The 12,997-nt window shown below is 44.5% G+C and overlaps 1 protein-coding gene across 7 annotated transcripts in view; it reads left to right on the top strand.

Annotated features, from left to right (window-relative positions):
- Nucleotides 1-12,997, top strand: part of TUT4 (terminal uridylyl transferase 4) — a 79,297-nt gene that overhangs the window by 55,316 nt on the left and 10,984 nt on the right. For 5 of the 7 annotated variants that reach the window (XM_075003419.1, XM_075003420.1, XM_075003422.1 and 2 more), the window contains 4 exons: nucleotides 1,655-1,702; nucleotides 1,796-1,878; nucleotides 3,723-3,838; nucleotides 5,405-5,565. In XM_075003419.1, coding sequence (XP_074859520.1) covers nucleotides 1,655-1,702; nucleotides 1,796-1,878; nucleotides 3,723-3,838; nucleotides 5,405-5,565 — 408 coding nt within the window. The remainder of the gene's footprint in view (nucleotides 1-1,654; nucleotides 1,703-1,795; nucleotides 1,879-3,722; nucleotides 3,839-5,404; nucleotides 5,566-12,997) is intronic. The other 2 variants (XM_075003423.1, XM_075003425.1) reach the window with 1 other exon arrangement.

The raw sequence follows: 12,997 nt of genomic DNA, 5'->3' as shown, positions 1-12,997 counted from the left end.
CTGCCTATTGCCTCTGCTTCAGAATGCCATATAGACAGGAAACTCTGCCACCTTGATTCACATATGTTGCGCAAAATAGCGCATGCTATAATAATGGTGGGGACATTAGCTTCAGAAGCATCCAACGGGTCAATAAACATCTGAACATCGCTTTCAGACGTCCAAAGGCACATTCCAGGATCAGTCTGCACCTGCTCAGTCTGTAATGAAAGTTTTCCTCTCTGGGGCCCAGGCTCCCTTGTAGGGTTTCATCAGGCAGGGAAGCAGAGGGTAAGCAGGGTCGCCCGACATAACAATGGGCATCTCCACTTTGCCAATCTTGATTTTCTGATCAGAGAAAAAAGTCTCATCCAGGAGGTTTCGGTACGGTCCCAAATTTCGGAATATGAATGTGTCATGGATCGTCCCTGACCAGCCAACACTGATGTCAGTAAAACGATCTTTGTGATCTACCAACCCCTGCATAACCATGGAGAAGTACCCCTTTCGATTAATATACTCTGACAGCAAGTGTGCGGGGGCCATGATGGGGATGTGCATGCCATCTATTGCCACCCCTCCCACCCCCTGCAATTCGGAGAGCTGTGGGCAGCAAAGCCATCCACTATTGCCTGTACATCTCCCAGGGTCAAAGTCTTCCTGAGGAGGTGCCCACAGATTGCATGGGACACCTCCATCTCCATGGACCCCACTGTAGATCTGCCCACCCCAAACTGATTTGTGACTGACTGGTAACTGTTGGGGGTTGCAGACTTCCACAGTGCACTTGCCACTTGCTTCTGTACTGTTAAAACCGGCCTCATTTTGGTGTTGCTGGGCTTCAGGGCAGGTGCCAGTGCATCACAAAGTAGAATAAAGGTGGACTTGCACGTGCAAAAGTTCTGCTCCCACTCGTGGTCGCCCCAGGACTCCAAAATGATGTGATCGCATGAGTGTGTGCTGTTCTCTCAAGTCCTACAACACCACTCCACTGTCATCAATGCATTCATGGCAGCTACCAGTGCTGCATTCTTGGTCCGCAGTTGGCATAATTGCTGTTCCAAAACACCATCCTCGTCGTTGTCGTCATCTTCATCGTAATCAGCAGCAGCAGCAGCACCACCACTAGAATAGACAAGCACCATTGAGCTTTGGAGTTGAAGGACAAATTGTATGCCAGCCTCTGTGGTTGCTGAAATGATCTATGCTATGGTTTGGAGCATTCATGGATCCATGCTTGCTCTGGAAGGCTGCAGCAGGAAGTGGCGTGATCTCCAGTTCTTTTTTGCGCTGTTACTGATGCAGTGAATTATGGGATAGTGATTGGAATTCTGGGATTGGCAATTGGGGCTAAGGCACTGTGGATTAAGTACCCACAATGGAGTGCACATACCGTCAAACTTGCATGGGGCAATGGGGACACAGAGATTCGACATGGAGAAAAGGTGGGTCGAATTTCAAGAAGCTTAGTGGACACTTTATTTGAATTCATGCTATCAAGATTAAGTATTCAATTTTATTATATATCAAATTTATCTTGTAGTGTAGATGCAGCCTATGAGTGTATGTCTTATGTGACTGTACACTTTTAAACAGGTGTGTTAAATGAGAGACTGTTTTATGTTGCAACATATTTTGCCTACTCTTGAATATCTTCCTCCCTTCCCTTGCCTAGATCCTTTTGACTTGAATCATAATCTTGGTGCTGGAGTCTCCAGAAAAAGTAAGATATTTATTCCTATTACAGAGCTTTCACTAATTTCAAATAAAAGTGCCATTCTTTTATCTTTCAATGATTTTATCTTCTCTTCAACAGTGACCAATTTCATAATGAAGGCATTTATCAATGGAAGAAAACTATTTGGTACCCCATTCTATCCAGTCCTCGGAAGAGAAGCTGTAAGTTCTCTTTTGTTGTGTCTTAGGGCTTGTGTATACTTCCTCAGAGATGCACCGAGTGAGGGCCGATCTTCCAGAGTTTGATTTTGCACATCTGCTAAAGTCAATCCCTGTACTCCTTGCTGTTGCAACTAGTAAGGGCAGTAGATGGGAGAAACACTCCCATTGACCTTACTTAGTGAAGACAGTCGCATAAGTCGATTCTCACGGTATATTTGTCATAGCTAGAATTGCATATCTGAAGTTGACTTTCAGGTCTAGTGTAAACCTGGCTTTAAGCTTTAGAATAGGAACTGTGGCGGTGGAGAGCTGGCAGGAGTATATATGGGCCTATATACCAGTACCACTCTAGAAGGCTCTCCTGCTGGCTTGACGATTACTGCTAAGAGAAGAATTTCAGATGACTCATGCACTCTGCACACTCAGACCTACATAGAATAGACATGAGCAACACGTCTCGAAGAACAAAAGTTACAATGATAATTAATCGTTCATTTTCATAGAATCTGTGCTTGCATGCTGATGTTCAGACTCTGGAGAAAGGGTCTTAGCTGAAGCACCTGTATCTTATAAAACAAATGATATCTTTGAAAAACCTTGAAATAATAGCTTAGCAAGCACACAAGTTCACAATGGGGGGTGTGTTTCAGAGCTGTGATCAGAACAGGGGAATTATTGTATTCACTGTGTAGACCAAGCTGCTCTCTTGATAAAACACATACAGTAAACCCTCGAAATGAGCAATTTTGAGTTGCGAGTTAAGTGCAACTCAATCTCACTTTTCCCGGTCCCAGTTCAACACCCCCACTCCCTGGCTCACCATCCACACACGGCTCTGACTCACTGCCCCTCATGTGTGGCTCCGGGTCAACCCCCCAATGCCTCACCACCGCCCTCACGCGTGGCTCCAGCTCACCACCCCTGCCCCGCCACCCTGGTTCAAATCCCTCGCATGCATCTCTGGTTCAGACACCTCCCCCCCTAGTTCAACACCCCCCTCAGCCCCAGTTTAAACTCCCCGCAGCCTGGTTCACCACCCGAGTACGGCTGCGGCTCGCCACCCCCACCCGTAGCTCTGGCTCAATCCCCCCTGCCCCAGTTCAACACCCCCTCCTTTCCCCCCTGCACTCAGCTCTGGCTCAGCTCCACCCCGCACCACCCTGCACCCCTATTCCACCTCAGGCTTAACTCCCCTGCACCCCTCCCACAGCTCCAAGCCACCACCAGGCTTAACCGTCCCCAACTGCCATCCCCCACCCCACCCCCAGGACTTACCTTTCCAAAGGAGCGCCAGGTGTTCCTGCTGCTTCCCCGGCTGCAGAATGTGTATTCCACTGGGGAAAAGAGCTGCCCCCCGCCCCAAGTTATGTGAAATTTGAGTTCTGTGAGGGTGCATGGGAACGCAACCCTTGTGTAAATCGAGGCACTACTGTAGTTTGGTATTACCTAAGTTAGTTAAAGGCTGTGTGGATCTGTTACAGAATGAATGGGAGAGGGTAGGAAACAAAAGCTTAATTTAAATTAAAAAAAAAAACATATATATGATTGGAGATACACATCTCCTAGAACTGGAAGGGACCTCAGGAGGTCGTCTAGTCCTGTCCCCTGCCCTCTTGGCAGGAGCAAGCACCAACCCTGACATCTATTTGCGCCAATCCCTAAATGGCCTGCCTCAAGGATTGAGCTCACAACCCTGGGTTTAGCAGGCCAGTGCTCAAATCACTGAGCTATATGTACCTCCGTCTTAGATCTTTGGGACAATCTGATTTATCTTCCTCCTCTCGCTGTTGTAAATTAATAACTGAATCATTTCTGTAGTGTAAAGGTCTGATGCTTGTCTGCAGGAATACTTCTTTGACTCCAAGGTATTGACAGATGGGGAGCTGGCACCCAACGATAGATGCTGCCGTGTCTGTGGAAAAATTGGTCACTACATGAAAGACTGTCCAAAAAGGAGAAGGTGGGTAAAATGTAGGAAGCAATCATTTTCAGTTAAAATGTATGTAATTCAGATGATCATATTAAGTGAAGAGGATTTCATGGCTTGCATTTTAAGGCCGATTAAAACAATTGTACACGTTGTATGTCCTTGGTCCAGCACCTTTTGGTCCCAAACGAGAGAGTTTGCCAGACCAGGGGAGGTCAGTGCCAGCCCCTCTGCTGCCAGCTTCCAGGCTCTCCCTGAGAGGGGGTCTGCCAGCCTCCTGGCTACTGGGCTCCCTTCCTGGCCACACTCCAGGCAGCACCGCTGAGCCCAACGTTGGAGATGCCGCTGGCCTCAGCCAGGCTGCTAGCCTCAGCTGCTCTCCTGGCCATGCCACCAACCCCACTCCCAGCTGTGCCTCCAGCCCCAGCCCTGGCTTCCTGGCTCTTCCTGGGCTGCGCTCCTGGCTGTGCCACTGGCCCGGGGAGCTGGCCATAGCCATGCTTCTGGCTGTGCTGATGGACCTGGCCCTAGCCCTATCACCAGCCCCAGCCCTTGCTGCCAGCTCCCTGTGCTGCCAGACTCTTAGCTGGTGGCTGCTGAGACTATCTGGTCTAGCAACGTCTGTGGTCCTGCCATACTGCAGATGTTGCCAGATGAGAAAGTCCTGGGCCAGAGAGGTTCAGCCTATATTACAGAGTATAGTTTTTCGCTTTTTGGCAAGAATGGGTTCAGGTTGGATCCTTGAGAAGTGACTGAGTGTTTGAAGGGACCCAACAGCAAGAAGCAGTGAGAAAATAAGTATAAAGTGAATATGGATTGGAAATGAGGGAAAAACAAGCAGACTGAACAGGGATAGATAACCCAGGGAGGAGGGAAGGAGGATAATGCAATGCTTTTTTCTTCTCAAAGCCTCCCTTCTGTGCTTCTTTGAAGTCCATAGACCTCACCTTTTAACCCCCTTTTTGCATTACCCAAGCTGTGTGACTAACCACACCCAGTTCCTAGTGCTCTCCTGAAAGCATGCATGCATGGTTGAACTAACATGTATGTGCCAAATGGCAGTATTATCATCTGCTCTTTGTTGCAAGCAATCATGTAGCTATTGTCAGTATCTTGCGTAATTAGATGTAAGATTGTGGGGCGGGGAGACCAGGTTTTGCCACATAATTTTAAATTAAACAACTGTATAAATGATTTCTATGGATGATTGTATTGATTATGATGGAAAAAAAAACCAGTTTAAGAACATGTTGTTTTTGCATTCCTCACTTTGATTCCAGTTTGTCAATTTCTTCTGCTAGTGCTTAACATTTGAAAGAGCATCACTGCTTCATGCTGCACTCGTCAGTGCTTATACTGGACCAGGCTCCAGATGCTTCTTTCTGAGAAGTAATACCTTGTGTTGTGGCATGTCCAGCATTCAAAAGAAACTAAGTTAATTGATTCCACTATAATCTAGTCCTTAACCAGCCCAGGCCCTGCAAAGTGTTTCCATCTGGGCTTTGGAATAGTTGTTTCACTGCATATGAAGGTCATGATATTCCCTCACTGGGCATGGGAATTGTAGAACTGTACAGACATTGATGTTTTACCATGTAGGCTGAAGAAGAAGGAGAATGAGAAAGACGATGAAAAAGAAGTGAAGGAAGAGGATAGGGAGACTAGAGAAAAGAGATGTTTCATCTGTGGGGATGTGGGACATGTTCGAAGGGATTGTCCTGAATTCAAACAAACTCGACAGAGAAATAACAGCTTGCCAGGTAAAAAAAAACAAGCAGTCTCATCTATAATGGCTTCTGTTATTGTCATTATAAAGTTTTGAGGCCTTTTTGCTCTTATTTGGGTTTCTGCACAGCCACCCTCAGCTTTGCACTTTCTCATGTTTGCAGAACAAGACACACACTATCATCAGCACAAGCTTCATTATGAGCACCCCTTTTCTCTAAAAGGGATGTTGCTTCATGCATTACAATCTGTGGACCAATTCTTAGGTCTAGATATGCTGAGTTTTATTACAAGACCCGGTGAATGGGAGGAAGGAGGTTATCTAAGTCAGCCTTCCGTTCTCTTTATTCTGGAAGTGTTATGTGATGTATTTTGGACCCCTGCAGAATTTAAAGTAGCCTAAGTGCTGCTGTAGGTTACCCAGCCAGGAATGGTTGCTGAAGGGTGTGTTCTCCTGGCTGAGGATTTAACATGTTAGGCTGTGTCCAGGAGTAGCTGGTGTAAAGTCAACTGCACCACTGTAACCCTTCTTAGGTATTCCCCTATTTAAACAAAATCCTGAACTGTTGTTTGATGTGTGGCCAGATGAAAAACAGCCCCATCGGAGGGCAAACATCCTAACTCTTGTTCACTGAGATTTGCAGAGAAGTAGACAGTGTGTGGCTCTTTACATGATATTGATGACAGCAAGGAGATGTTTTAATTAATACTAGGGTTTTTTTGCATCTTCACGCAAATGAACATTTATGTCTGTCAAGTAATTCAAACATTCATTGCAATTAATCATGCTTTTAATAATAGAAACCATTTATTTAAATATTTTGGATGTTTTCTACATGTTCAAACATTGATTTCACTTACAACACAGAAAGCTTATGCTCCAAAATATCTGTTAGTCTATAAGGTGCCACAGGACTTCTTGTTGTTCTTCAAGATACAGACTAAAATGGCTACCTCTCTGATACTTGTCTCTGTAACGTGAAAGTTCACAAATGTAGAACTAAGTGCCCAAAATATCCTCCCTTCTCACCGTCATTCAGAAATAAAACATGTACAACAGAAGAGCCTACAAGTCCCCCAAGTCCCCATCTCTTGTTGAGCCATTTACTCAGATAGACAAGTTTGTTTACGTTTGCTGGAGATAATGCTTCCTACTTCTTGTCTACAACGTCACCTCAAGAATGCCCATTCATGCGTCAAGCACCACTCCAGAAGAAATGCATCCATCCTAATGATGGGTTCTGCTCAGTACGGATCCAAAGCAGAGCAGATCAGACCAACACATGTTCATTTTCATCATCTGAGTCAGATGCCACCAGCAGAAGGTTGATTTTATGTACTTTGATGGTTGTGATATGGTGGTAGTTCAGACTCTGTAGTTTCAACTTTGGAGTGTTGCTCATTTTAGATTTCTGACAGTGTGTTCAACACCTCATCCCCCTCAGATTTTGGAAGGCACTTCAGAGTCTTACCTTGTGTCGAGTGTTGCAACTATTTTTAGAAATCTCATGTTGCTACATTTGCATTTTGTCAAATTTATAGTGACTGTTTTCTTAAAACAGACAACATATGTTGGGTCAGCATCCAAAACTGTCGTCACATGAAATATATGCTAAAATGGAGGTAAAACAGCAGGAGACATAAAATTCTCCACCAAGAAGTTCGGTCACAAATTTAATTTGCACATTATTTTTTAACAAGCACCATCGGTGTAGAAGTGTGTCCTCTGGAATGGTGGTCAAACCATGAAGGGGCATAGGAGTGTTTAAGATATCTGGCACAGAAATACCTTGCCTTCAAGTTACATTGTAAATAAGAAGTGGGCAGCATTATTTCCCATAAATGTAAACAAATGAGTTTGTCTTAGCAGTTGGCTAACAAGGAGTTAAACTGAGTAAACTTGGTAGATTCTAAGGTAGGGCTGGGGAACTTTTTTTGGGTTGGGGGTCACTGACCCTTGGACATATCAATCAGGGGCCACACAAATGAGAAGCAAAAAAACAAAACAAACAACCATCTTCACTGATGATATGTGACTGGCTGAGGGTGTGCGATCTGGGCAGGAATGGGCTGGGAGTGGGGGATCTGGGTGGGACGGGATGTAGGAGAGGGCTGGGGTGGGAAGAAGGATGCAGGTAGGTTTGGGTGGTGGGGTCTGGAAGAGAAGTGTCTCAAAGGGAGGGGGCAGGAGCAGGGTGGGGGTGAGGAGTCAGGGATGGGAGAGGCACAGGAAGGGGGGTTGGAATGGGGGTTGGTGCAGGAGGTTGTGGGAGTGGAGGTCTGGGTGGGATGGTGTGCAGAAGCTGTCTGGGAGCATGGGATCTGGGCGATGGTGTTACAGCTTACTGGCTTACCCCTGAATGCACATGGCTGTGCACCTCCTCCCTCTGCTTCCAGGCCTCACCATCTGCTGCTCTGATTGGCCAGAATTCCAGCTATTGAGAGCAGTGGTATAAAACCTTTGGGCAGCGCTGCTGAGGCCACTGCTGCTCCCTCTCCCGTTCCCCTGAGTGGGGGAACATGAGCAAGTGGCAGCAGTTCTACGCCAAGCTGCTTCTTGCTTCCCCGCTCCCCCATCCAACCCCCTGCATAGCCCATGATGTAGATCTGGTCCTGTCTTGCCTGATCCAATCCATGAGGCTCAGCGCTCTTCATACTCAATTCCATTGTGGGCCAGATGCTTGGGTAGGGAGCCTCGAGTCGTGGGGTTTTGATCCAGTCAAGCTGCAGTCCAAAGCAGACCACAGGTCAGGAGCTCCCTACCCTGTCCTAAAGCTTTATATAGTTTTAGTTCTGAGTGCAGTTGTGTGAGGAAAAAAAAATCTACATTGAACTTTCATGATAAAGAAATTGCAGTACAGTATTTGAGGTTCATGGAAAAAATATGATTTGTATTAAAATAGCATAAATTGAGCACTGTACAATCTATATTTTGTGTTTAATTGAAATCATTAAATTTCAAAACAAAATATTGATAAATATTTAATAAATTTTAATTGTTATTCTACTGTTCAACAGTGCGATTACTATTGTAATTAATCCCCATAATTCTTTTATAATTAATTGCATGAATTAACTATGATTAGTCAAGAGCCTTAATAAACATACTTTTAAACTATGTAACTTCTTCTGTGTTGAAAAACTTTATAATTAGAGATGGGTCTAAGATATACAGTTCAAATCGAAAACCCTTTAGAGTTCAATGGTATTTGAATCCTGTGTTCTGGTCATACACCTCTCTTAAATAATGTTATCAAACTCCCCTGCACATCTCTGAAATGATCAAGTTTCTTACTATTTGGGAAGAGTGGATTAAGGGAGGAACCTTGACATGAGTGTTTGAAGGGGCCTAGCACAATAAAGCAGTGAGAAAATAAGTATAGAGTGAGTATAGGGACTGGAACTGAGGAGAAAACAAAAAGACCGAAGAGAGATTGATAACCAGAGGAGATGAGAAGGAAGAGTAAGGAGCCTGGGGAGGAAAGTGTTGGGAGGAGATGTCTGTGTTTGGGCTTGTCTGTGTAGAGACTTAGCACACAGCAACCCAGGATGTACATGCACAGCACAATACCCTGTTGCACACTGTCACTCCAAGGATCCTTTTACAACACATTTAGGCTGTGTCCGCACTTGCATTCCTCTTTTGAGAGAGGTATGCAAATGAGGTGCAAATTTGCATATCAGATGCATCATTTGCATATTATTTCAAAATAGCTTATTTCGAAAAAAGAAAACTGTTGTCGACACTGCTCTTTCAAAAGCAAACCCCATCTTTGAAAGAGTCCTTCTTCCCTTTTTTTATGGGAAGAAGGATTCTTTTGAAGAGGGGGTTTACTTTCAAAAGAGCAGTGTCTACACTGCTTTTCTTCTTTCAAAAGAAACTATTTTGAAATAGGAATATGCAAATGAGGTGTCAGATATGCAAATCTGCCCTCATTTGCATTTTTGATTCCCTCATTTGCATACCTCTTTTGAAGGAGGAATGCAAGTGTAGACACAGCCTAAAAGTTCCTTATACATTTTGACATACTGCTGTTTTAAAACACCATGGCTGCATCTACACTAGAAGCGTCTCTCAGAAATCTCGATAGTACTCTGTTGATAGTGTTACATATCAAATTTTTGAGAGGTCACACTTTTGAGGCAAATGCAGAGTTCTGTTGAGACTGTCGACAGAATGCTTAATGTGTATAGCTGCTCCCTGAGGTATGTCGACAGAAGGCCCCTTCCGTCGACAAAACTCTCTAGTGTAGACACAGCCTATGTGTTTCAAAGTGCATTGTGGAACTTAATGCTCTGCAGCAGCATGCCCATAACCAGTAAGTGCATGGCAAACCAACGCGCTACAGTGTTACACCTCCTTATCCTGCACTGTCTCTGCTCTGTAGACAAGGTATTTGGATGAGGAGAGTGAAATATCTCAGTTGTAATTTTGTTTTGTCCCGGCCTCATTCAGACTTATTACAGTGCTGCTCTTTGGTCAGTACACTAAATATGAACTCGTTCTTGGGATTGCCTATATATATATATGAAAAATTCATGAGATCACTTACAGTTAGGGATGTTAAGGTTCAATTGGTAATCCGCATCCTAAATGGATGAGGCGTAGTGGTTATGGTTAACCAGTAGTGACTGGAGCAGCCTGCTGCAAGCAGGGGATTTGCTTCAGCCCTCTGGGGCTGCTGTGGGTGGGAGGCACTCCAGCTTGGCCGGAGTTGTCTCTGTCCTCAGAAGCCTGGCTGGGAGTGCTGTGGGCAGGGATGCTGCAGCCTGGCCAGAGCAACCTCCATCTGTGCTGGCCTTGGAGGAAAGGAGTGGCTGGGGAGGTCACTTCAGCCCAAGTGGGCTGCAGCATCCCCTCTTCTACAAAATGGGGCTGCTCCAGATGGACTGGAGCATCCCTGCCAACAGCATGCCAGAGACCATGGCAGCTCTTGTCCGTCCTCACTCGCTGCGGCCACTGTGGAGGGGGACTGATCCAGCTGGGCTGGATTGCCCCTGCCCATGGCACACCCAGGGTCATCACAGATGGGGACTGCGCCGGCTGAGCTGGAGCAGTCGTGCCCACAGTTCTCCTGAGCTGGTCCACTGCAGATGGGGACCGCTCCAGCTGCACTTCCTGACGTTTAACCAGTTAATTACAGGATTTTACATCCCTATTTGTAGTATACCTTGGTAAGAGCTCATGTTTGATAGTACCAAATTGTGTGAACCCTGGAAGATCACACCTTTTAAATGAGCAAAGAAAAAAAATGTTAATTCTAATATAATTTCAGTTAAGTGCTTTAATACAAAATGGCTGTGTCTACACGTGCCCCAAACTTCGAAATGGCCATGCAAATGGCCATTTCGAAGTTTACTAATGAAGTGCTGAAATGCATATTCAGCGCTTCATTAGCATGCGGGCGGCAGCGGCGCTTCGAAATTGACGAGCCTTGCCGCCCTGCGGCGCGTCCCAACGGGGCTCCTTTTTGAAAGGGCCCCGCCTACTTCGAAGTCCCCTTATTCCCATGAGCTCATGGGAATAAGGGGACTTCGAAGAAGGTGGCGTCCTTTCGAAAAGGAGCCCCGTCTGGACGCGCCGCGCAGCGGCAGGGCTCGTCAATTTCAAAGCGCCGCTGCCGCCCGCATGCTAATGAAGCGCTGAATATGCATTTCAGCGCTTCATTAGTAAACTTCGAAATGGCCATTTGCATGGCCATTTTGAAGTTTGGGGCACGTGTAGACGTAGCCAATGTGTTGTTAATTTACAACACTTTCTTCCTGACTTGCTTTAAAACCATGAGTCAATCTAGCTTCTAGTCTTAGTTTCAGAATATCATATTTTATTTGCCATCCAAAATTTTATAGTTAATTGTTTTTATTTTCCTGACAGGTCCATTTAATAATAATGATATTTCATAGTTATGTAGTGCATTTTCTCTTCAAAGTGCTTTGCAAATATTAACCCTCCAGCATTCCTTTGATGTAGGTAAATATAATGCCATAAAAGCCTGTACTTTAAAGTTGCATTTGAAAATATTCAACCTCTTATGTTGGTTTTTTTTTTGGTTTTTCTTACACAAATTTCCCAGTGTTGCTAATGCTAATAAAGCTCCACTGCCAGTAGCAATGCTTGAAGCTCCAGTGTAGACAGGGATTTCGCATCTGCTAGATAAGGAGCCTTTTACATAAATGTTCATATTACTCAGAGAAAAGTTAAACTGCCAGTTGCCACTTATTATTGACACCTGTTTTTATTAAGAGATAATTTTCCTACTTCGGACAAGGTTGTAAGATTAAGTGATTTGCCTAAATCATATAGGGAGTTTAGATTTGAATATAGGAGTTTCCGGCTCACAGTCCTCTGCTATGTGTTATGCAAGATAGTTAAGTTCAAAGCTCGCTGTAGAGAGTTACCAAGTGATTTTACTAAACAGGGTGATGAAGCAACAAACTGGAAGATAAAATTCAGTTCTAATAATTATAAAATAATGCACATTGGAGGAAAAAATCCCAAATATACACACAGAAAATGGTGAAGACTTGATTAGCTGTCACTTAATTAGCTGTCACTCCTCAAAAAGGAGATCTGGGAGACGTCATGTCTTATTCTCTGTAAACATCTGCTTAATATACAGTTGCAGTCAAAAAAGCTAAGTATGAGTTGATCTACACCAGACCTTACAGTCAACTGCAGATATACAGTTCTAGCTGTAGCAATTGCGTAGCTAGAATTGATGTATCTGCAGTTGACTGTAAGTCTGTCCTTGCTGAGGGAGGTCGACGGGAGTGTTTCTCCTGTTGACCTCCCTTACTCCTTGGAAGAGCAGGAGTACCAGGGGTTTGAATACGGACCACAGAGAGATTGTTTTCACACATCGTTACCAGCTGTCTGAAATCAAACTCCAGGAGATTGACCCTGAATGGTTGATCTGCCATTAAGTGTAGACATACCCTATGTTAGGCACAATCAGGAAAGGGATAGTCAAGAAGACAGAAAATATAATGTCACTGTATAAATCCATGATAACTCACACCTTGATTATTGCTTGCAATTTGGTCACCCAATTAAAAAGATATATTAGAAAAGGTACAGAGGAAGGCAACAAAAATGGTTAGGGGTATGGAACAGCTTTTGTATGAGAAGAGATTTTAGAAGTCTGACTGCTCCATTTGGAAAAGAGACAGCTGATGGGGCATGATAGAAGCCTACGAAATCATGAATGGTGTGGGAGAAGGTAAATAGGAAAGTTTTTTTATTTTATCCCTTCATAACATAACAGCTAGTGGTTTAAAACAAATTACTTCTTCATGTAATGCACAGTCAGCCTTTGGAACTCATTGCCAGGGAATGTTGTGAAGGCCAAAAGTCTAACTGGTTTCAAAATTTAGATAACTTTGTGGAGGATAGGTCCATCAGTCACTATTTGTTGAACTGGTCAGGGATGTAACCCCATACTTGGGGTATCGCTAAACTGCTGACTG

Source organism: Carettochelys insculpta, chromosome 9, assembly GCF_033958435.1.
Source record: "Carettochelys insculpta isolate YL-2023 chromosome 9, ASM3395843v1, whole genome shotgun sequence".
Lineage (NCBI taxonomy): Eukaryota > Metazoa > Chordata > Testudines > Carettochelyidae > Carettochelys > Carettochelys insculpta.
The sequence above is the reverse complement of the archived record's forward strand: the minus strand, read 5'-3'. Positions and strand labels throughout refer to the sequence as shown.